At 39.0% G+C, this 21,765-nt stretch overlaps 1 protein-coding gene across 1 annotated transcript in view; it reads left to right on the top strand.

The window, feature by feature from the left end:
• Positions 1–19,792, top strand: part of LOC105357209 (interphotoreceptor matrix proteoglycan 2) — a 32,923-nt gene extending 13,131 nt beyond the window's left edge. The window contains exons 7-17 of the mRNA XM_011491911.3: positions 655–804; positions 3,280–3,338; positions 3,741–3,761; positions 4,505–4,689; positions 6,378–6,424; positions 6,961–9,613; positions 9,871–10,502; positions 10,996–11,215; positions 12,516–12,723; positions 16,766–16,848; positions 18,913–19,792. Coding sequence (XP_011490213.1) covers positions 655–804; positions 3,280–3,338; positions 3,741–3,761; positions 4,505–4,689; positions 6,378–6,424; positions 6,961–9,613; positions 9,871–10,502; positions 10,996–11,215; positions 12,516–12,723; positions 16,766–16,805 — 4,215 coding nt within the window. The 3' untranslated portion in view covers positions 16,806–16,848; positions 18,913–19,792. The remainder of the gene's footprint in view (positions 1–654; positions 805–3,279; positions 3,339–3,740; positions 3,762–4,504; positions 4,690–6,377; positions 6,425–6,960; positions 9,614–9,870; positions 10,503–10,995; positions 11,216–12,515; positions 12,724–16,765; positions 16,849–18,912) is intronic.
• Positions 19,793–21,765: the final 1,973 nt, after the last annotated feature.

Consider the following 21,765-nt stretch of genomic DNA (forward strand, 5'->3'; position numbering starts at 1 on the left):
TAAGTGTGACTATCACCGGCCGTTTCTCTCTTACCTGTTTGTAAGCCTAACAGGTGCCAGTAAGTTGAGCTGTGCATTTGTCAGGCATACACTGAAACGTAACCTTGAAAACAAACTTCAAATGGCTTTGGAATTTCTTGGCTACACCTTAGCAATTTCTCTTATTTTAGGACTTAAAAAATAAGAAAGAGACAACAGTTTTCTCATTTCTTTGGACGACTGAGAATCTTGCAGTAATGTCTGATTTTTTTTTAAAGCTTTTAAACCACTTTTTTTAATTAAATAAAAAAAACTATGGCACAAAGTACACAAAGACACTGGTAATTCCCCCTTATTGCCCTCAATTCTTTGAGCCCAGGCTGCTTCCATCAACGTGCAGATTTAGTCTGTCACTGGGGTTGGTTCGTATAAGAACTTGTTGGCCTTTTTAAGGGGCACACAGAGTTAACTGTTCTATTTATGACCTACTTGTGTGCACAAGCATGGCCTTTCTTTTGACCTTGATTGATGCTGAAGTGTTGCAGCAAAACATTCATCACACCAAACAGAAACGCTGCCACTTTTTGACCCCAGGCTCCTCGTCGACAGGAAGCTGACCATAGCTGCTGCTTCTAGCTGTCACCTAGAGACCAAATGTTCTCTGTTGCTCTCCAGGACACTGAGCTTCCCAACGTGGTCCCTGAGAGTCCGCCGGAACATATTGTGGAGTTCAGCATTGATCTGGTGGATCCGGGCTACAGGGAGCTCCTGGATGACCCAGACTCGCCTCAGTACATTGACCTGGCTCAGCATCTGCAGGACCAGGTGGGACTTTTTTCCAGCTTTCTACTTTTTTGAACATTTTATGTCACACAGTTTGTATAAAATCCTTGATCTTCCCCTAAATATGTCCACTTTAAAATTACACTCTTCAAGTTCTAGCTGCTGAAAAAGGAGCTTATTTTGGTACAATAGTTCCATGTTGTTGTTTTTTTGCCATTTCTAGTCACAGCAGATTTTAATTCTAGATTCCTGTCAGTTAATGACACTATATCAGGTAGCCTTGTTTTTTTTTATTTAGATTACATAAATCTGGTGGTCACTGACTCACTTGACATCCTTGTGCCTTTACAGCAAAGAATGAAGTTACTTATTTTGTAGGCTCTAATAAAAATGATCTACATGATGCTGATAACAAGTGCAGGAGAGCATTGTGCTTCTGTTGTGTTCATGGCTTTCCACTCTGGTTGAAGTGTTAATTGAAAATGCAGTGAGCAGCATTAATGCTGCAGAGCAGAAACAAATAGAATATTATTTCCTTCACACAGGTTTTCATTCTGAGCCTGTCCAAAGGTAATGTTTCAACATGACATTTTATTTTCAAAAATAAGAGGTATCTCCCAGTTCGTATGTCCTTTTTGGTTAACCTCTTGTTGTCCGCATCCCAGAGTGCAAAGGGCAGCAATATAGGATTTTATTTTGGCCTTGCTGGTAAAATGACACCAGAGGTCATTTCACAATTTGAAAACAACTGACCAAAAGGTTCAATCTCATTTATTACTAAAGAAAAAGGTTAGATTCTTATTAACAAGTGAACAGGTAAGAGCCACAAAGGACTAAAAGTTATTGGTTTGAGGTAAAAAAAATAAGGAAAAGTATCATTCAGGCAAAATTTAAACATCTTCCCAGCAGAATAATAAAAAATATAGAAGAAAATATTAGGTGGTTAATTAAAAAACTTGAGTAGGTCTAAAATGATTGAATATTGTGTGTATTAAAACTTATAAAAAAGCAGAAAGAAATTTGGATGAAAAAAATGTTCATTTATCTGCGCATAGTTTGGAGTTATAAGCCAATTTGTATTAGTTACTAATGACTATATTAGTTCAAACTGTGCTAAACACTGACAGTAAAAAAAAAAACCTCTTTAATTGCTTTCATTGCACTTTAATGCAAAGTGATGCCAATAACTGGTATTTAACTACCAAGTCATCACAAATTTAATATATAATAATAAGGCAAACAAATGCATTATGTCCATGAATTAAAAAAAGAGGATTTAACCAGATATTTTATTTAAGACGAATATATAAAAAAACAACTTTGCATTTTTTGTACCAATTTATATTATACAACTATATAATCCAGTTCTGCAATTACGTCACAGATAAACTGAACTATTAAAGCTACATTCACACCACCCTCAACAACGCACGTTCAATCGTTTTCGGGCTCTACATACACTGAATGCACTTTGAAAGTTGAACCAAGTCAAACTTTGACCAATCAGGGATTTTGTAGTGACGTATGGATGGGGTCCCTTTTCATTCATGGACATTCAGCAGTTTAAAAACTGATCATAGAGGAGACATTAATAACTGCGGTTTGTGCCTGGATGGAATTTTATGACTCTTTCATATATCAGGATAGAGCTGTGAAAGGAAAAGCTAGCTGGACTTGCACCAATTTTACACCAATGTGTAAAATGTCAAATGCGTTAGTAAACAGTAGAAAAAGAAGAAGCCCCTTCCTATTTGTCCAGTGTGAACACCATATCAAGAACCCATAGTTAGCACCTTTTTCAACATCGGTAATATGCCCGGTGTGCCCGTATCCTCACCCATTAAGGCACAAACAGTCTTTACATTGAGAAATATGTAGTATACCGTACTCAGTGTTAAAGAATTGTTGCACAATCACCCGTACTCATCTTTTTTGTGTCTTATTGAAGAATCAATAAGTGCAGTACAGATGTCATACACAGTAAGGCAACTCCTTCCTACTTTTCTCCATCTTGCCACCGTATCAAGCTGCTGCTAACTCACAGGCTCAGGCTGATGGTAAAGCAGCTTAAACCCCAGGGCACAAAGGTCGTACCCAAAGAAAGAGAGAAGATTTAAACATGTCTGCTGAAGATTTCCTTCCTTCTCTCCGACTCCACAATAGGAGTTATTTGAAGAAATCATGCATCTCCGTGTCAGCGCCTAACTCAGAGGTACTCAGATCATTTAGAGTCACACGCGATTCTTAACAGGATGTTACCTGCTAGAGCCTTAGTTCCTTAAAGACGATTATGTCATAAGAGTGTCTGTGGGCTTAGCTTGACCAAAGATAGATATCAATGAGCGTTTCCCATTCATGCGATCCTTTTTTTACTCTGACTCATTGACAGCTAACTAAGAAGCTCCCGTTTGGCAGCTGAGAGTTAATTACATTAGCCTCTGCTATGGGAGAGGAGTAATGATGATGAGCGAGCTCCTCTGTGACATCGATCATATTTAAGTCATTTTTCTTTTACAGATGCTGCATGTTTTCGACAAACTTCCTGGGTTCAAGGCAATCAGTGTTGTAGGAATTAGGTAAGAACATGATCCATAAGTTCAAGTTGACAAGGATATAAACTATAGAGCAAATAAATGGTCAGTTGCCTCAGTAGCAAAGGTTTCCGCAGTGACTTTTTTTCCACCATTAAATAAGTTGACTATCTACATTCATTTGAATGAATTAGCGACCAACATTAAGATTTGACCAGATAATAAGCAAATGTTTTGTGCAACGTCTGACTAAACAAAAATGAAAAAAGTTGCTTTTTTTATCCTTTGTCTTATCTCAATAAAGAAGGCATGGGAAATAATGGTAGAATTGGTTTCAGCTGCACGCCTCTACTGTATCGTTTTGCATTAGAACACTTATTTTGATCATGATTTCTCCTGTAACACTTTCATTTCCTGCTTTAATACTTTATTCTTTTCCAATACAAGCGAGACACAGGACTCAGATGGGTAAGTGACAGAATGGAGAAGCTTTCTAATGGCCCTGTGTGTAGTTTACAGATCTGCTAATGTAGGTCCTTGTTTGATTCACAGGCAATAATGGTTCAGCCCTAAATATTCCCAAAGTTAGTTAGGCTTATTGACTAAATGGGGCATTGTTAGGAGGCTGGTTTCCATCAATCTTGTCCTGGTTTGTTTTGGATTTTTTTCCAAGTTTGCTGGATCACATTCTTTTCAGCATTAGATAAAGCAGGTGTGCAGAACAGCGTGGAGATGTGTGGAGGCAGTAATTGTTGGACAGCACCCTCCAATAATTAGACTCCCCTGTGGATTCTAGTGCTGTCATGGCCAATAACATGTAGCCAAGGCCTCAGCGGGAGCTTGTCCTCTAATCTATGAAGGATTCACGGCTTTCTCTCAGGCTGACACGAGCATTTCCACAAAAACAACAACAGACACAAGTTTGTTTTTAAATGAATGTATTCATTTTTAAACTGAACTTGTTTTTCATTGAGGACTCCAGTTTTTTTATGCTTTGGTTTAGGTTGAGCATTGCCTGTTGTTGTTTTTAACAAGTTTCAATTTTCTTAAAGACTGATGGCTTAACTGCCCGATGTATTCACTGAACATAAAAAAAGTTACTTAGCTTGGAGTGAAGCGACTATATGGTGATGTTTACATGACAACTTGAACAAACAACTTTAAACATGTGTTATGTGCTTCAGAGTCTGTGACCGTTCCGCTTTTCACAGGCCGGGAGGAATCTCTGTACATTATTCTCTTATATTTGAGAACAATTCCCCTCGAATAACCTTGGAGATGAATACGGGTACACCAGAGTCCTCAGCTGATTCTTTACTCAGGGAAATAGTGACTAAGGCTTTGCGTGAAGAGGCATCTCTACCGGTCAACCTGGACTCACTGAACTTCTATCCAGGTATCGTGGTAACATCCCTTCTGAGACTTCTCCTTCCTTCTGCTCACTGTTCTGACAGACATTTTGGATCTTCATTCAAATGGCTAAATGAGTGTGATCAACAAAAAGAAGAATAAAAATGACAAAGTGCCCAAAAAACTAGTGCAAAATCTTAAAGGATGAAATATTTGGTAAATTTTAAATTACTCATGGATGCATAAATGCAATGCATAAGTTATAAGGTTCAGCAATAAGGAGTAGACACTGGGTACATATGGTCACAATAAGTTTAGGGAAGAGGAACAAGGGGACCAAATGTCCTTTCTGAAGGGGAGAGGTATTTAGGTCTGTACTGACCAATCAGATCAGTAGCATAACCCAGACTCAGACAGTCAAGAGTTTATAAGTAGAAGAAATAAATAAATAAAAAAACACATTTACAGAAACATTTACAAGGTGTCAGAATAAAAGCCTGATCCCACTTTGCCATACATGTTAGTAATTTGGCAGGAGCATTTCAAGATCTTTTGAGTGTTCCTGGATATCTGGTTACAACTTTTTGTAATCGAGCTTGGATGGAATCAGTGTATGGACCGTGGTTTGTCATTACTCTGGAGAGGGATGTTTTAACAGTGACAATAATACACAAGTAAACAAATTCCTTTCTAGAGATCTATTTGGCAATTAAGATTTACCACAGTACAATTTTTATTTAAGGTAAAATCCTCCAGAGGTAGAATATCAAAAACACTTTTAATGGAAACAACTTTAACCAAACTTTTACCAGCTACTTCAGAATTGAGAAAGCCTCTTGGATAAGAGGTGAAACATCTTCTAACTTTAAAAACTAAGTCCAGATGACAGCCCTTAAACCTACTACAATGGTGGAATCAACCTGGATGAATGAGAGTCTTCATAGACAGACTTTAACCAAAGTTTGCAAGTTAAATGTGCTTGACATTAAAGTCTTAATACCTCCAAGACAAGCTCCTCATTCCTGGAATGGATGACTTTGCTCAGGCTGTTAGGATCATTTAAGACGAGATCATCAGGATAACAAAAGACATCATGTCATGTTCCCCAATGAGACCATTCAGAGGCAATGAAGAGGCAATTGAAGAGTTTACTAATGCAGTCTGGGCTGTTCTTTTAATTCAGGGTAAAAGCTAACAAGTTGAAGCTTGGCATTGCATGAATCTTTGAAATTAGCTCATCAATCGTCCAGTTAGTTAAAAGCCAGCCAAGGACAATACAGTGAAAGGATTTAGAAGTCTTAATATAGACCCCAGGTATAGACCCCAGACGCCAGCTGACATAGTATTCATTACTATTTGGAATCAAACAATTCAGCTCAGTTACAAAGAAAACAATTGGAAATTTTATGTTTGAGGGTGACCTTAAATTGGTTTAACTTCTTCCTCTATACCATGATGTCTGATACTGTCCATGTAACCTTCATTTAAGGTCCATCCACACCAGAGGTCTAAGTGTTTTTCCAATGGTACCAACATCACTTCTGTTTGTCATAACAAAAAGTGCTCACCCAATACCTCCAAAACACTTAAGTCATGTCTTTTATGAGCAGTATGATGACGTGTGTTTTGTGTATTTATTTGTTGTTTAATTAGGTTTGCTAGGTTGACCACTTTTACCTAATGAGGTGTTTTCCTAAAGTTTCCCATTCTAAAAATTCATTTTTTTCTGAACAGAAGAAACCCTGCCATCACTGACCATCTCCGCTGTTAAACCAACCAAGGTAAGAGACTGGACAGATACTACAAATTGTTTTCCAAATGTTGTTTTTTTCCAATACTCTCTTAATTAATGCATCAAACATCAAATGTTCAGATATCCCTAAAATGTAGGGCTGGTTAATACTTCTTAGTCATTAGTAATCGCTTGGGTCGCATTGGTCACAAGGTCATTGGAAGGGAATCACCCTGATTTCTGCAAAATGTGACACAAGCTGTTGAAATCATCCACGATTGTAGTTTTAACCCCGTAGTACAATTGTGTGCTTATTACACCATTCAACCTGAACTTCCAACCCCTATTCACTTCCCAGGATTAAAAAAAAGAAAAAGGTAGCTAAAACTGCATTCTAAACACAGTAAGGGGTTAGACATTTTATTCTAAATTCCGAAAAATAAAAAAACACAACATTTTCACGTTTGTAGGATATAGAACACACTATTGCGGTAGGGACCCAATACGATTGATGCAATGGCTGATCGCTATGAAGTATAAACCAGTCCTTACCAAGCATATGTTTTTTGTCTTAATCTCTCCCAGCCTAGTGACTCCCATAATGAGCTTGAAGTTGTGGTTGACGAGCCACAGACAGAAAAGCCTCAGCTGCTGGTTCCACTTACCACCAAGGAGAAAGGAAGCGATCTTGTGACTTTGCTGGATTCCACAGCTGTTGAGTATGAAGAGACAGCAAGTCAAAGTAGTTGGCCGACAACAAGCAGCAAACTCCGCCCTCCTACCATCGACACCCAGGATGAGTACAGGGTAATTTCTGTCGGTGATCCCAAGCCACCAGGTCAAGAACGAGAGGAAGACGAATTGCTCATCATTACACATGAGATTGAAACCATTCATCACAATGAAACTGGTGAACTTGTACGTGACTACATTCCAACCTCTCCTGCAATTCTTGAATTGCAGACAGATGCTCCATTTGTCACTCTGTCTCCTAACCTGATATTAGAGGAAGACCTGCATCTTCCTGATAAAGAAGGAGATAGTCTAAGTTTGGATATTGATCAGTTTGCCACTACAATTTCGGCAACCACAACTACACTTCAACAGGAACCGATTGATGCCATCTTCACAGGCCAGACACCCACACAGCCAATTGCAACCCTCAAGGAGGATGAAAACATTAACTTGCTTCCAAATGGAGAGAAGATATATTTAGAAGTTCCAGAGCTGTATAAACCTAGTGATGTTTTAGAAATTGATTCAAAGGATTTTACAGATTTAGAAACCAAATCTGAACTTGTACCAGACGAGAAGGTTGAAGTCACCACTGATGAATCGTTTGGGGTTTTGCAGCCAAAACTCGATCAAACTGAAGTTCTTGAGCCACTGGAAGATATTGATGCTCCACAACCTGAAATTAAGAGCAGTGAGCCAGATGAAGGATTAGTTGAAGTCTTAGAACCAAGTAAAGACAGAGAGGAAGTTTTACAACCAGTAAATGTAACTGGAATTTCAAAACTAGACAAAGAGGAGAAAATGTCAGAAGCTGAGAAAGACGCAAAGGAAGCTTCAGACAAAGATTTATCTGAGATATCTGGTATAAAAACTGAGTCAGACAAGGAGGAAGAAAGTGAAATAACTCAGCCTTTAGTACCAGATAAAGAAATTGTTCAAGTTTCTGAGTCTGAGAAGGAATCGACTGTGGTCTTAGAAGCAGATAAAGGAGCTCAGGAAATCTTAGGACAAGAAGGAAGGGAAAAGGATCTTGATATTTCAGAACAAGTTGTAGATTTTGAGGAAGAAAAAATGGATACAAAGACATCACTGAATGACACGTTACATGACATTTTCCTCAAAGGTGCAGAGAAAGAAGGAACTGTTGAATTAACAGCAGAAGAAGAAGAAACAGTTCAAGAGAGTGTTATAGAGATAACAATTCCAGACGTTACGGAGAGTTCAAAAGCAGGTCCAGTGCCTGAAACGTCTACAAAAACTACAGATAGAGTTTTAGAAGTCTTGCTACCTGAAGTTTCTCAAGAAACACCACTTGAAGTGTCTGTGCATGAAGTGCCTGAAGTCTCTCATGAAGTGGTTCTTGAAGAACCAACACCTGGCATTTCTGAGGAAAACCCACCTGAGGTTCCGGATGAAATGCTACTAGAAGTTTCTAAAGATTTATCACCTGAGGTTTCTAATGAAACACTTCCTAAAGTTTCTGAAGAAACATTACTTGAAGTTCCTGAAGTGCCTGAAGAAATGGTACCTGAGGATTTAGAAGAAACTGGAGTTGAATCAGCAGGGATGGGACCAGAACCAGGTGGAATTACAGATGAGGGACTTTCTGAGGTGGAAGAACCTGTGCCAGAGGTTTATGACTATGGCACTAAAGCAATCGAGGACACGTCTCAACCTTCAAAAGAGGACGATGGCTTTACAGTTCCAGCCCCAGTGGAGAAAGTTTTTGAAACAGTGACAGACATGAAATCAAAACCAGAGTCTAAGCTAGGACAGGAAAGGGATGAAACCAAGGAGAAAAAAGAAGGGATCCCTGGAACAAGGGAAGAGGAGGACGAGTTTATGTTTGTTCCCTCACCAGAACCTAAGAAGGAATTAGAAGCACCTCAGGTGCCTGCAGTTCAACCTCCACAAGTGAAAACACCTGTGGATCTTAAACCAGATGAGGAGCTTGGGGAACCTTTAGAGCCACCAATTCCAGCATCAGATAGTCTAAAGCCAAATTCAGAACTTGATCCAGACAAAGACAGAGTTGACATCTTACCAACACTGAGAGAGTTACCTGTAGAGCCTGAAGCAGAATCCAAAGAAGGTCTAGTTGTTGAAATCTTAGAGGGAGCTGATGTTTCAAAGACCCTCCCGGATGATGGCAATGTTGGGATTGTTGAAACAGGACCCAAACAGGACATTACTGAGCCACCTGCAGAATCAATCAAAATCTTTCACACTTTAGATAACTTGGAGGATCCTCTAATGGGCAGAGATTCTGTTCAAGTTATCAAAGATCCACTCACACATCCAGCAAAGGAGGAGGATAACATACCCATCATAGCGCATGACCCATTGTCTGAGGAAAGAATAGAGGCGCCTGACTTTGAGTATCCAATCGTTTACACCAAGGAGGAGGAGGATGGCGAAAAAATCCAGGTGGAGAGTGACCGCAGTGCCTTTACGACAGCAAAAACAACCAAGAGTGATGACTTTGAAGCAACTACAAGCACAGGTAAGAGAGAGTCTGATGCCTTTTGAAAAGAAAGGACCTGACGATGACTGATAAAATACAGCTCCAAAATATTAAATACCAAAATAATTAAATGTTTCTTAATTAGGCAAGGCTTTTAAAGGAATTGTAGATTGTTTCAGAATTTTTCAACAAAATATTACTTTTCAATTTATACTATTAGGCTAAGATTGTACACAATGGAATATTTGAATGCCTTTGGACTTCCAACTCAATTGTGTCTCTTGTTTTGAGAACAGTTTCAGAAAAAAAGGACACAGGAGGATTACCAAGGGAGATGGAAACAGATGAAGACATTAGTCTGGCAGCTACAAGAGCTCCAGAAACCCCCCTCACAGCGCCTGCTGGTGCATCCAAAGGGCAGCTTTCAGGGCCAACTGTAGACCCTGGACTCTTTGAGGTAGCAGAGAAATCCACACATTCTATGGACGTGTTCACAGGAGGGGATGAAACTGAGCCAAAGGTTGAGGTGGAGCAACATGAGCCACTTACCATCACTTTTAGTGAAGTCTTTGAAGAGCCAAGGGAAGAACTAACAGAGAGCCACTCCAGCCCACCAGATAGTGTGGATGTAGAGGTTGATGAACCAATTTGGCTTCTTTCGGAGGAACTGGACCATAGAAGCCAGCCAGGTTTGGACGCAAACGAGCTGTGGGATATGGGAAGTGGTTTCACTCTAGGAGGGGAGGAACGCAGCACATCCCCACCTCCTGTGAAGTATATTACCACACCCTCAATGACCACCGCCAGCCACGGTCGGGAACTTGTGGTGTTCTTCAGTCTGCGTGTCACCAACCTGGACTTTTCTGAAGACCTCTTCAACAAGACGTCATCCGAGTACAAATCCCTGGAAACCACTTTCCTGGATGTAGTGAGTACTATTAAGTATATATGCCTATATACACAGAAAATAGGTGTATTACAGTAACACAAAAGCACAGTAGAGGTACTGTTCCAATTGGGGATGCACTTCTAAATGTTGTATGCAACCCAGAGCATTGAAGTGAAAATAAAACTTTCCTTTCTATTTTAGAAAAAATACAAGTCCTGTTTAAAGTGTTGAACCTGCAGTGAAAAGAAAGAAAATGTCAAATTGACTTTCTGTAAAAAAACATATTGTCTATGCTGGAGTTTCTGTTGTCATTTTAACTCTTTAATGCTGTTTTTTTTTTTAATCTTAGAATTCTAGTTAAATATATCATATCTCTCACTGTTTTTAAATGAATAAGTTCTGTAGTTTAATGAATAAAAGCTACATTTATTGTTTGAAGACATATGGTTAATGTTGTTGAATCAGCTGTCACTTTTCTTGACTCCCTCGAGGAATTTAAAGCCCTCACCCAACCTTCTGCTTCCATTTGCAGCTGCTGCCGTACTTGCAGGCAAATCTAACTGGCTTCAAGAAATTGGAGATTCTCAACTTCAGGAAGGGCAGCGTTGTTGTCAACAGCAAGATGAAATTCACCAAGTCTGTGCCGTACAACATCACAGAGGCTGTCCACTGTGTGCTCCAGGACTTTTGCTTGTCCGCTGCCAGGAAACTGCACATCCAGATAGACACCCGCTCCTTGGACATAGAACCGGGTACAGTCACTCAAAAAAGAACCATTTCTCCAAGTTTAATAAGACGTTTTGACCAAAAGTCCTGGACAGAGGGAGGAGCTGCAGCCTCTATTTGTGGATTATTAGAACTTAAAAGGATTCATTTTTGTTGTTTAAAATATGAATTTAATACAATTTTTGGTTCATTTTATTAGTCCAGAACCATGTGATGGCTTATGTGACATTGCTACCAACAAAACTATGAAATAAATAAATAAGAAAAGGCCTTTAGAATACAGTAAAGTATTTGAATGTGTGCTATATTTGTTTAGGTTCCGCCATATTTATGTTCCTTAAAGACCTACTATGATGAAAATTGTGTTTTTGGTGTTTTTAACTTGTTCCTGTGGTATTTCTCTGGTGATGGAGGAGACATATGTAGAAAAAAAAACCAAGCTTAAAATAGCATTTCAGAGTATTTCTTTATTTAAATCATTGTAACTCCGGAGCTATAAGTTCCCAGCTCCACTGCGCAACGGCTAAGGAAAAAAGGGGCGGGGTGCCAACAGTCCCGCCCACAACTGAGAGGCGACTTTCAAATGAACTCCTGCCACTCTGCAGAAACTGTCCAAAAAAACATCATAATTAAAAGACCACTGGGAGTGCTATTAAAACAGATTAAAGGATTATTTAATGCCCCCAACACTCTCATGCCCCCATTTTTTTAACTTTATGAAAACTTGCTGATGCATGTTATCCTTAAGTTGCAGGAGTTGAATATAGCCATGGTTCATATTTAACTTCTGAGAACTTGGCCCACTCAATTCAGTCTGCTCAAGATTTTTTAGAGGTGAAATTTGCCTTTGAGGCTGGTTCATTCACAAAATCTTTGATTTTCTTTTTGTTCATGTAAATGAATTTTTTCCCTAAAATCGGATAAAGGTACACCTCGTATGCCTAAAATACCTTGATTACAAATGCAAACATAGTGAGCAAGCCCCAATAATACAAAAAATAAGAGATATAAAAAAGAACAACCCTTAGGAAGAGCAGTAAAAGCTGGTACCTTTCCCCAACCCAATGCTAACCACCTGCATCTGAGCTTTCCGGCCCAGACCAGAAATTCCAGGCTTTAAATATCTTCATGTTTGTTTTTTGTTGTACAAAAAGCAGCTTTAGAAACTTACACTGTTATCTTTAAGAGAAGATGCTTTTTTCTTACAACTCTTTTAAACAAGTAATTGTAATTTAGTCTCTAAATGTGTAACATCTGTGAACCTGGCTTTGGTCCTCAAAAATGCTGATGCTGATAGACTTCTTTTCTTTGACCTTCTCCACTCAGCTGATGAAGCTGATCCCTGCAAGTTCCTTGCCTGCGACGAGTTTTCTCGCTGCACAGTCAACCGGCGGACGAAGGAGGCAGAGTGTCACTGCCAGCCGGGCTTTCTGTCGGTGGACGGCCTACCCTGCCAGAGCGTGTGTGTCCTCCAACCGGACTACTGCAGAGATGGAGAGTGTGAAATAGTCCCAGGACAAGGAGCCTTGTGCAGGTAAGTCAATGCAAAGCTTTGATTATCAGACACCAGCTGAAGTGTAGGCTCAAGTTTGTTCAAGAGAAGCAGAACAAACTAGTGGCAAACAAAGATTTTTACAAAAACATGTAGTTTACTACATTTCAACGTGGTCAAATATACTAGAAATCTCAGAAATATTGCAGGTTAAACTGTGAGGTTTAAAAAAAAAACATTTTTTTAGGAATGTAATATTTTTAAAATGTTTTAACAAGCAATCACAAGTCTGATTTTAAAACTGCCACAGCTTAAAGGTTTAATCAGATCAGGAAAGAAAACTAAAACGCTTTCAATTTGAAAGGTGTATCAAACTATTCTTTAGGTTCTTTTGGAGAAAACTTGATTTTATACAAATCAACTCCCCTTTTGGTGATTCTGCTTTGGTTTTTCACCAAGTAAAGCTACTAAAGGAAGTAAAGCTAGAACTCGGAGTAGAACCGCTGCTCCTCCACATCGAGAGGAGCCAGTTGAGGTGGCTCGGGCATCTAGACCGGATGCCTCCTGGACGCCTCCCTGGGGAGGTGTTCCGGGTATGTCCCCCTTGGCGGAGGCCCCAGGGTAGACCCGCTGGAGAGACTATGTCTCCCGGCTGGCCTGGGAACGTCTAGGGTCCCCCCCCGAGGAGCTGGAGGATGTGGCCGGGGAGAGGGAAGTCTGAGCACCTTTGCTTAGACTGCTGCTCCCACAACCCGGTCCCGGATGAACGAAAGAAGATGGAGGGATGGAGGGATGGATGGATGGAAGCAAAGCTGCGTTCACACTTCTACTTTTAAATGAAAAGTGTATATAAACGTGTGTAACCCTTGTGCTATCCTAGGCACTTTACCATTGGGAGTTGGGTCATCTAGACCCACTAGACAGTGCTCTGAAGCTTTTGTCTTCAATGATTTGTGAACCTCACTGGTGTCCATGGATTACATGAAATCTTTCCACCTTTATCCACCTTTGTCATGGTAGGAATAACACGTCAATGCAAGGGTGGGGTCATCTAAGATAGCACAAGGGATAAATGTGTGTTTTGAGCTTCAGCATTCTTAACTCTCGGCTTCACTCGTTTCACCGTGAAAGTTTTTAAGGTCGTTCTTTATGGGTCTAAGTACAAAGCGCGTGGCCATTGAATGTGTGCTGCAAGTTAAACCAGTTGAACTTTGACCAATCAGGGACTTGAATTTGGTAATGACATAAGGACGGCGTCCCCTTTTACTTCACCGAAGTGCCAACCGTTGGAATATTGATCATTGAGGAGAAACGAATAATTACGGAATCATATAACACCAAGTCTTATAGACTTCTAGACAACTCTTAATAGAGCTGTGAAAGAAAAAGATTTGCACCACTTCAACCTTTCCTGGCAAGCCTCTTCCATCTGTAGGTGGGGGACATGTACTAGTAAACAGTAAAAAACAAAAAAAGTAGAGGAAGCCCCTCCCTGCTCTTCCAGTGTGAACACCATAGGCTAAACAGACATTCAAGAACCCGCATTTAGCGGTTTACTGAACACGCGTCACATCACATGCCCGTTGTGTCCGTTGCTTTACTCATATTAGCAACACTTTCATTTTTCATTTTAAACCCAAGCTTTTGACCACAAATTCCACAGAGATGATTTTATATGCGGTGAATTTTGATGATGCATTTGCAAAGCCGCAAACACAAAGCTGAATTAATTCATTCAAGTTCCATTTATTCCTCTGTTTGAGTTTCAGCTTTTCAAAACTCTACAGAATGTTAGTTTGTGTACAAAAAGCATATAATTCCACCACATATGTATGCAGTTCAGAGTTTTCAGTGGTATTTTTAGTCATTCTCTTTTATCATAAAATAAAACTGATCATAATTTACACATTTATTGATTTTCTTATTGATGAAGTCTCACTGCACACCCCATTCTATAGTGTAGACCTGCTTTCAGGATTGAATCTCCTCTGTGTAATCTGTTTAGGTAAACAGGAATAAATATGTTTCCAAAGCGACATAAGGAGAACTGAATAAAGAAAACACTGTTTATTGTCTGGTTTTCAGCCAACCAAAGTTAAACTGGACACAGTACTTGACTATCCGCTCAGTTCAACATAGAAGCAGCCTGAGCAAACGCCACGTTCTTCGCTGGCGGCTTTTCTCCCAGTCTCGTGTGGACGACGGAAACACGGCCTGTGAGGGTTGAATTCATCTTGGATTTGCCACATTTCATTAACACTGAACCTTGTTTGGTCTAATCCAGCAACCATCAGGCTAAATGCAGGCCCGTAAAAGAGAAAACAGCAGTAAATACTGAACACAACTCAGCAGGCGAATGCTGTGGAGCTGCACGTTTCCCCTAATCTCATTTAGCTGCATGACAACACGGCAGCCAGCTGGAAGAAGCACAGACATCTTTCCAGACATATTTGGACACTTGTTAATCAAAAAAGCCCTGAAAAGAAAAGGATTTTTTTCTTATCGCCTCGCTCTTCTGGACACTAAATTTTCATGACCTGAGCTTTCTTCTTTTTAAAGAGGATTTTATTGGACTGTGACTCTTCTGAGTGTTGCCCTAACACATTTATTTCAATGTTTGTGGTTTGGAAAACGGCATGCTGGGAGATTGGAGGAGTTCTGATCACTTGCAAACGTCTCATTCAACTGACGGGCTTCTTTTTGAATAAAGAGGGTTTGCCATCTAAGAATGCTTTGCTTTATAATAGTTCACGCTAGTTCATCCATGGAAAAAAGAGAAATGGGTCATGAAAGAAGGCTTGAAAACAAAAATCTAAAGTTTGGGCGTGGACTGAATTCTGCTGTCATCACAGCGGAGTTGACAGAGCTTTGTAGGACTGGAACCTGGAGTTTAGAACAGAACAGTGATGGTGACAGGCTGTTCTCAGTCTGCTGGCAGAATAATCAGACACAGCTGAAAGGGTTTTAACTTCTTCTCCTAGCTGCTGCCAAAAGACTGATCTTTACTGACACTTTTCCAAGTAAAGTAAAGCCAACTAAAACTTTTTCTTTTGTCAGGTGAATGTCTTTGCATTCTTGTTAAACGCTGCTCTTTCCATAATGTGGTGTCCTTCTCTGGATTTGTAAGAATACAGAGGTTCTAAATCTGGGTCTTTAGGCTTTAGGAAAAGCACAAGGAACTCATTTTTGCAGAAATTAGAGCAAAAAAATGTTCTTTTACACTTCAAACTATTAAATTCCTATTTAAAATTTTAGACAATCCACAACTTTGACCCAGTTTGACGCTGTTCTAAATGCTTTGACTACTCTTTGCTTTTCAAAATCAGCACAGTCAAGAATATTTTGTCTCATTGAGACTCAGGAGGTTAAAAAAAAAAGGAAATTATTATTAAACAGACTTAAAGTCATTTTATTTCGCTTGATACTTTTGACAATACAAAAAGCTTAATTTAAGATAAAAAAAAAACAACTCAAGTTTCTCAGTAATTTCTAGTTAATTTTTTAGGATTTTATTTTCAAGTTGGATAAAGTTAGTCTGGCAGTCATTATCATAATTTTGGGGAAAAAAATGCAGATTCAATGGAAGAATAAGTAAGATGGACTAACTTGTACTAAGCCTGTATTCTCATTTTGTCACATTTCTTTCTAAAATGACTAATTTTCATTTATTACACTAGTTTTTTGTGACTGCATCAGCTACAAGATACATTAAAAATTATAAAATACAAACCTTTTGTGCAAAAGCAGCAACAAAAAATACCTATTATTGAGCTACTTAAAATTTAATCTGAAGTATTAACTTTTTTAGCTTATATTTCTCTTTCTGAAAGCTTGTGTGGAACTCCTTGTTTCTAGATTTTGATATCTTCATGTAATATATAAGATTTCTTGTTCTGGATTATGAATGGACAGATATTTTACAACTTTCTAGAAATTTGTTTTATTTTCTTTCCTATTTTGAAGCTACCACTGTTAACAGTAAAGCATCAGAGGATGATTTGCACAGAAAACCCTAAAAGGCTGAAGCATTTGCAAGTAAAGGTTTTGCTTTCTGTCCTGTTTTCATCCTTTTTTATCCTTACAGACACAAAGGAGGCTTAACATATCCTGGCCTGGCCTTTTAAGAAATGATTCTGGATGGGACCGCACCTGAGAGCACAATAAAAGGTAGCTGAGCGTTAGGCAGATTTATTGAGACGATGCTGTGATTAAATTTCACATGTCCACTCATGTGTTACTTCAAGAAAAGACGCGCACACTCCCAGTGTAAATTAGAGCTGATGAAGGTGAGATTAATTTCCAACACAAACACCTGTGAACGCCATTATCCGCTGTGATTATTTTATCTAAACGAATTGCTGCACTCTAATCCGGGCTGTCAGTCTGAGCCCAAATTAGTTTAATGCTTTCTGTGTTGAAACAGACACACAGCTGATGGTGAGTAATTAAACCTCCCAAAGGATGGAGGAGGACTGAACAACAACAGCTTCGGCGGTCTCAACTGAAAGGTGATTAGTCTGCCTCTAGGTGATCCTCGTTTGGGGTCTGAGTCACCGCCAAGCTGCAGGGGGAAAACTCAAGCCCCGTCACCTGCTCCTGCTTCTCAAAAACAAACGCCGCCTTCTGAAAGGGAAGATGAAATGCATGCCTGGGTCGCATTTGCCACCTGGGTTTGCACAGAAATTCTTTGTTGTGTTGGTGCCGTAGGCTCCAGGGTCACTATTTGTAGACAGAGAGGCTGAGACAATGAGAGGGAGGTGACGTTAAGGGCTGAATCTGTTTAAGGGGACACAGCAAGCAGCAGAAACATGAGCACACACCGAAAAAACAACAACAAAACTGTGTTGGCACCTTCATTAAAGCTCGTTTTCAGCCTTGTGTCCCAACAGTTTTTCTCCAGAATGCATCTTTTCTAAATCATCTTTGCCATAAACAGTTTGTAGCTGTTAGGACAACATATCAAGATGCATTTCTTTTCTAATCCTAGCAGCTGCAGTTCAGCTGAAGGATGAGAGTTAGGTTTGGGTTTAAAATGGGAAGAGAAATACATCCAGTCTCATGCTTCTTTACATTTATCAGATGTCTGTTATGGAGGAGCATGACTTGATAAAGCTGGTGTTTTATATTTCAAAACATGTTTTGTAGATTTAGTCTCAGGGATCCAAACCTTTTGTTTTTTTCCTGTGTTCAGGTTTTTGTGCGTTTATGTTTGGATGTTTTTAAAGCTGGGACACAAGACAGAAGGTCTGCAATTCCATTAAAGATTTGAGACAATTCACTCTCTGCAAGCTTAAATAAAAAATCAGACGCATGTTAAAAAATATCTTTGAATTTTATAATCAGAATCTGGCAGCTAAATATTTTTGCTGTAATTTTTAGCTGATCTTGATGGGTTTTTTTTTTTGTTTTTAGATTTTAACCATTTAGAACTGGACTGAGTGACTCCGCCTCCCTGGCGTTCCAAACAGGAAGTACCAACTGGCTCCAAAAATTCCAAGTTTATAGAGAAATAAATAGCTGTTACTGAGTTATTACATTTTCAACAGTAATCCTTCTTCTCTACTTTTTGATTTTTTTACCATGTTCTTGCTAAGTTGACATTTTTTTCACTGAAATTTTTCCTTTTGTTCAAGTTATAAACTGACCTGTCAGATGCCTCAATAAAAGGATCTGGTCTCATGCTGAATGTTCGAAGTGATTGACAGATTCTGCCGAGCCCGCTTTCGAGTGGTAGGGGTGTGTGGACTTCTAAAAGGCTCACCCCTGATTGGTGAGAGTGGTTGCCATAGAAACATAGACTCAGACCAACTCGAACCAACCACTGCGTACTGAAGATGTCTGGTTCCAAAATGGTGGCGTTATTATTGCAAAATATGGCGACTGAAATGACTTCATCTCATTGGAGCTGAGAGTAAACAGTTTTCTATGGTTGACGCCAAACTCATTCAGTCCAGTTCTCATTTAATACAGTCAATGGTTTGAGCCTAAACACTATAATAAAGTCAGATAGCCCATTAACTTATTAAACCATTTGAACATTTCTGCAGAATTAAACTTTTATTTCTGGGATGTTGAGTTTTAGTTTGGTTTCATTTTACCCATTTACAAAATCAATGCTCCAGTAAAAACTTAACTAAGATCTCTTCATCTTTAAAGTTTTTAAGCATATGGTCATGTTTTAGAAAATTCACCAAAAAAATAAAACTTTTCTCACCATTTGTGTCTCTGCAGACTCTGAAATGGAACGTGGACAAAGAAAGTCAAGATCTTCAAAGGCTTCACTCACCGAAAGACCAAGAAAAAAATCTGGGATTGGTGGAACGGAGGCAGTTTATGAAAAAAAAAAAAGAAAAAAAAGAAAATACGTTTGTTTTGAAACTTTTTAGACTTCATACCAGAGGACAGACTTTCCATCTGGAGAAACTGCCAGCGTCTGCAGCTAATGACTGGGATGCATCAATCAGGTTTCTATTCATCGACTCTGGACTGTTTTGTACAGTTTTGCTGATTGTGTGTTTGTAGAAAACAGTGTATGTACTATGTCAGAAAAAGTTGAATAGGCCTCTTAAATGTGGAAGAGAAACACCTTTCATTAGGAGTTTTTTTTTGTAAATGGCCTCCCAAATTATAAGAAAATCTTATGGTTTCATTTTTTTTTCTTTCGAAATCAGAACCGCTTTTATTTTATGGGTATTTATGAAAATTTCAATCGTTTCTTGCCATCCTTTGGTATTCAGACACACAAAAAAAACAGTGGATTTAAAATTCCTGTTTGTCTTTAAACTGCAACCGTTTTTCTTCTCTGATGTGGCTGTTCCTCCTATCAAAGTGTGCTCTATGTTCAGCTCTGAAGTGATCTGTCCCATACCACTACCCTACCTCTCCTGTGTTTTGCTTGTTAGCTTCCGTTTGTCCAGCGTCTCTGCAGCTCCACAGATCAATGTGCATCCCTGCCTCCACCTCATGGCAGAAGGCAGAGACAGGCGCTCTTCGATGTGCTGTCCAACACCGTGCGACCGCTACGACACTTTACATTCTCACTCTGCTATGCAACACTTGTTTTCATTTAAGGCTGACCATGAACTGTTTCTCCTGTCTGAAATTTCTTCAGCCGTCCTTTTGCTTGAAGCTCTGTCCTTTTCCTCCAACCGCCTTAGATTTCACTATTGAAGATGGTTTGGTTTTTTTAACAAACGGATCCAAAGGAAACACCTGAGTTCAACATTTCTCACTCTTCCCTTCCTTTCCAGTCTTTTTTTTATTTTTATTTTTTTTACCATGTTTGTTCTTCGTCACTAAAGAAAATGTCCATGACATAAACCCAAGGGGTTCTATCACTTTTTTCTTTCCGTTTGAAAAGCCTGTGTCTGCCGCGCTTATGCTATTAGAAAAGATGGACATGCCACCGATAACACTTAAGTAAGAGTTTTCCAACTTTTGTCAAAATGAAGACACTTAAGGCACAAAGAACGGATTAATGGATAAAACCCTAGACTACCAGCTCTCAATTCTCACCAAACAAGAATCTTTTTTTTTTTTTTTTATTTAGTTTATCTGAATGTAATTTTTTTTTCAAATCATCTTAATTTGAAACTGTTTTGGATGAAAAGGTTTTGTTAAAAAAGTTACAATAAAGACAATAAAATCTGTTTTGGTAAAATGAGCAAAGGTTTCTAAAAGTAAAAAGAAAAAGTTGAAAATCAATTATCAAAACAGTGTTAAGTTTTAATCAACTAAAGTCATTAACATTTTTTAAAATCTTAGCCGTGTCTAAAGCTACTGAGCCATCGGACGTGATGTTTGTTCCAGGACGCACTGAACGCACCTCTTGAACGTGCATTTAGCCCACGGTGTTCACACAGCACAAGCAGGGAGGGACTTCTTTCTTTTTCTACAGTCTAGAGCATGTCCATCACCTACGGATGGAAGAGCTTTTGTGTGAAATGTCGTAGCAGTTCAAATCTGGTGAATTTTGCTCCAGGCTTTTCCTTTTACAGCTTTATTCCGATTAATCAAAGACTTGGGTGTCAGAATTCCAGCCGGGCACAAACTGAATTTAGAAACTTCTCCTTCATGAACAATTTTCTAACGGTTGGCAATTCTTCTACCAAAGCCACGTCCCTGATGGGTCAAAATTCAACCTGGTTTAACTTTTCACATATAGCCAAAAAACCATCTTAAACATGTGCAGTCCTCATAACCACAAGAGTTTTGAGCATGGAATCCCAAAATGGGTGCTTACACAGTGGTCACCTAAAGCCGCATTGCTGAAGGCAGCGTGAACATAGCTACATGTCTGGTTTGACATTCAGCTAGAAGTTAATCTTTTAGTTTAAAATGGGTTCCACAATATTAGACCAACAAGTGTTATGAACAAATGCAAAACCAAGCAAACACTTTATACTTCCAAAGGTTTTCTGACAATCATGCACAGGCTGGAGATGATGAATGATACACAGCAGTTCTGATCATCTTCATCAGCTCCGCATGAAGCTTAGGACCAAAGCTGTTCGTTTCGAACTTTTACATTTTGCAGTCAAGCACCAAATTCTCCACCTTCTAGATTGAGTTCAAGCATACTTGATTAATTCACATCATTTCAATGACCCAGTCAAATCCAGAAGAAAGGTCAAAGTTCAGTCACACTTTGTAGAGAATCTTAACTCCCTTTCAACATGATCAAAGGCTGCATTTGCCACCAAACTGTTGTAATTTTTGTATTTACATAATACGACTTAACTAGAGGCACATTATTAGATCAGCTTTTACTTTGCACTCCTGAACTTTTTCTAAGGTCAAGAGCCGTTTAGCAAAATCAGCCACTTTGTATGTTAATAGATTCCAACGCTGTAACTGTTGTTCACTTTATGTAAATAACATGTCGCTGTTCTCTCTGTGTCAACTAATGTACTCATGTTTATTATTGCTGCTCTGGGAGAACCAGTGACTGTAATGTGGACCTTTTTTTTTTTTTTTTCCAAAAGTGTTAATGTGTTTCATAATTATTAGCTGTACTGAATAAAAAAAAGAAATCAACCCAGAGTTTTTCTTTTAGTTTTATGGAGAGCTGATTTTTGCCTGCAG

The sequence above is a fragment of the Oryzias latipes genome, chromosome 24 (genome assembly GCF_002234675.1).
Source record: "Oryzias latipes chromosome 24, ASM223467v1".
Taxonomy (NCBI): domain Eukaryota; kingdom Metazoa; phylum Chordata; class Actinopteri; order Beloniformes; family Adrianichthyidae; genus Oryzias; species Oryzias latipes.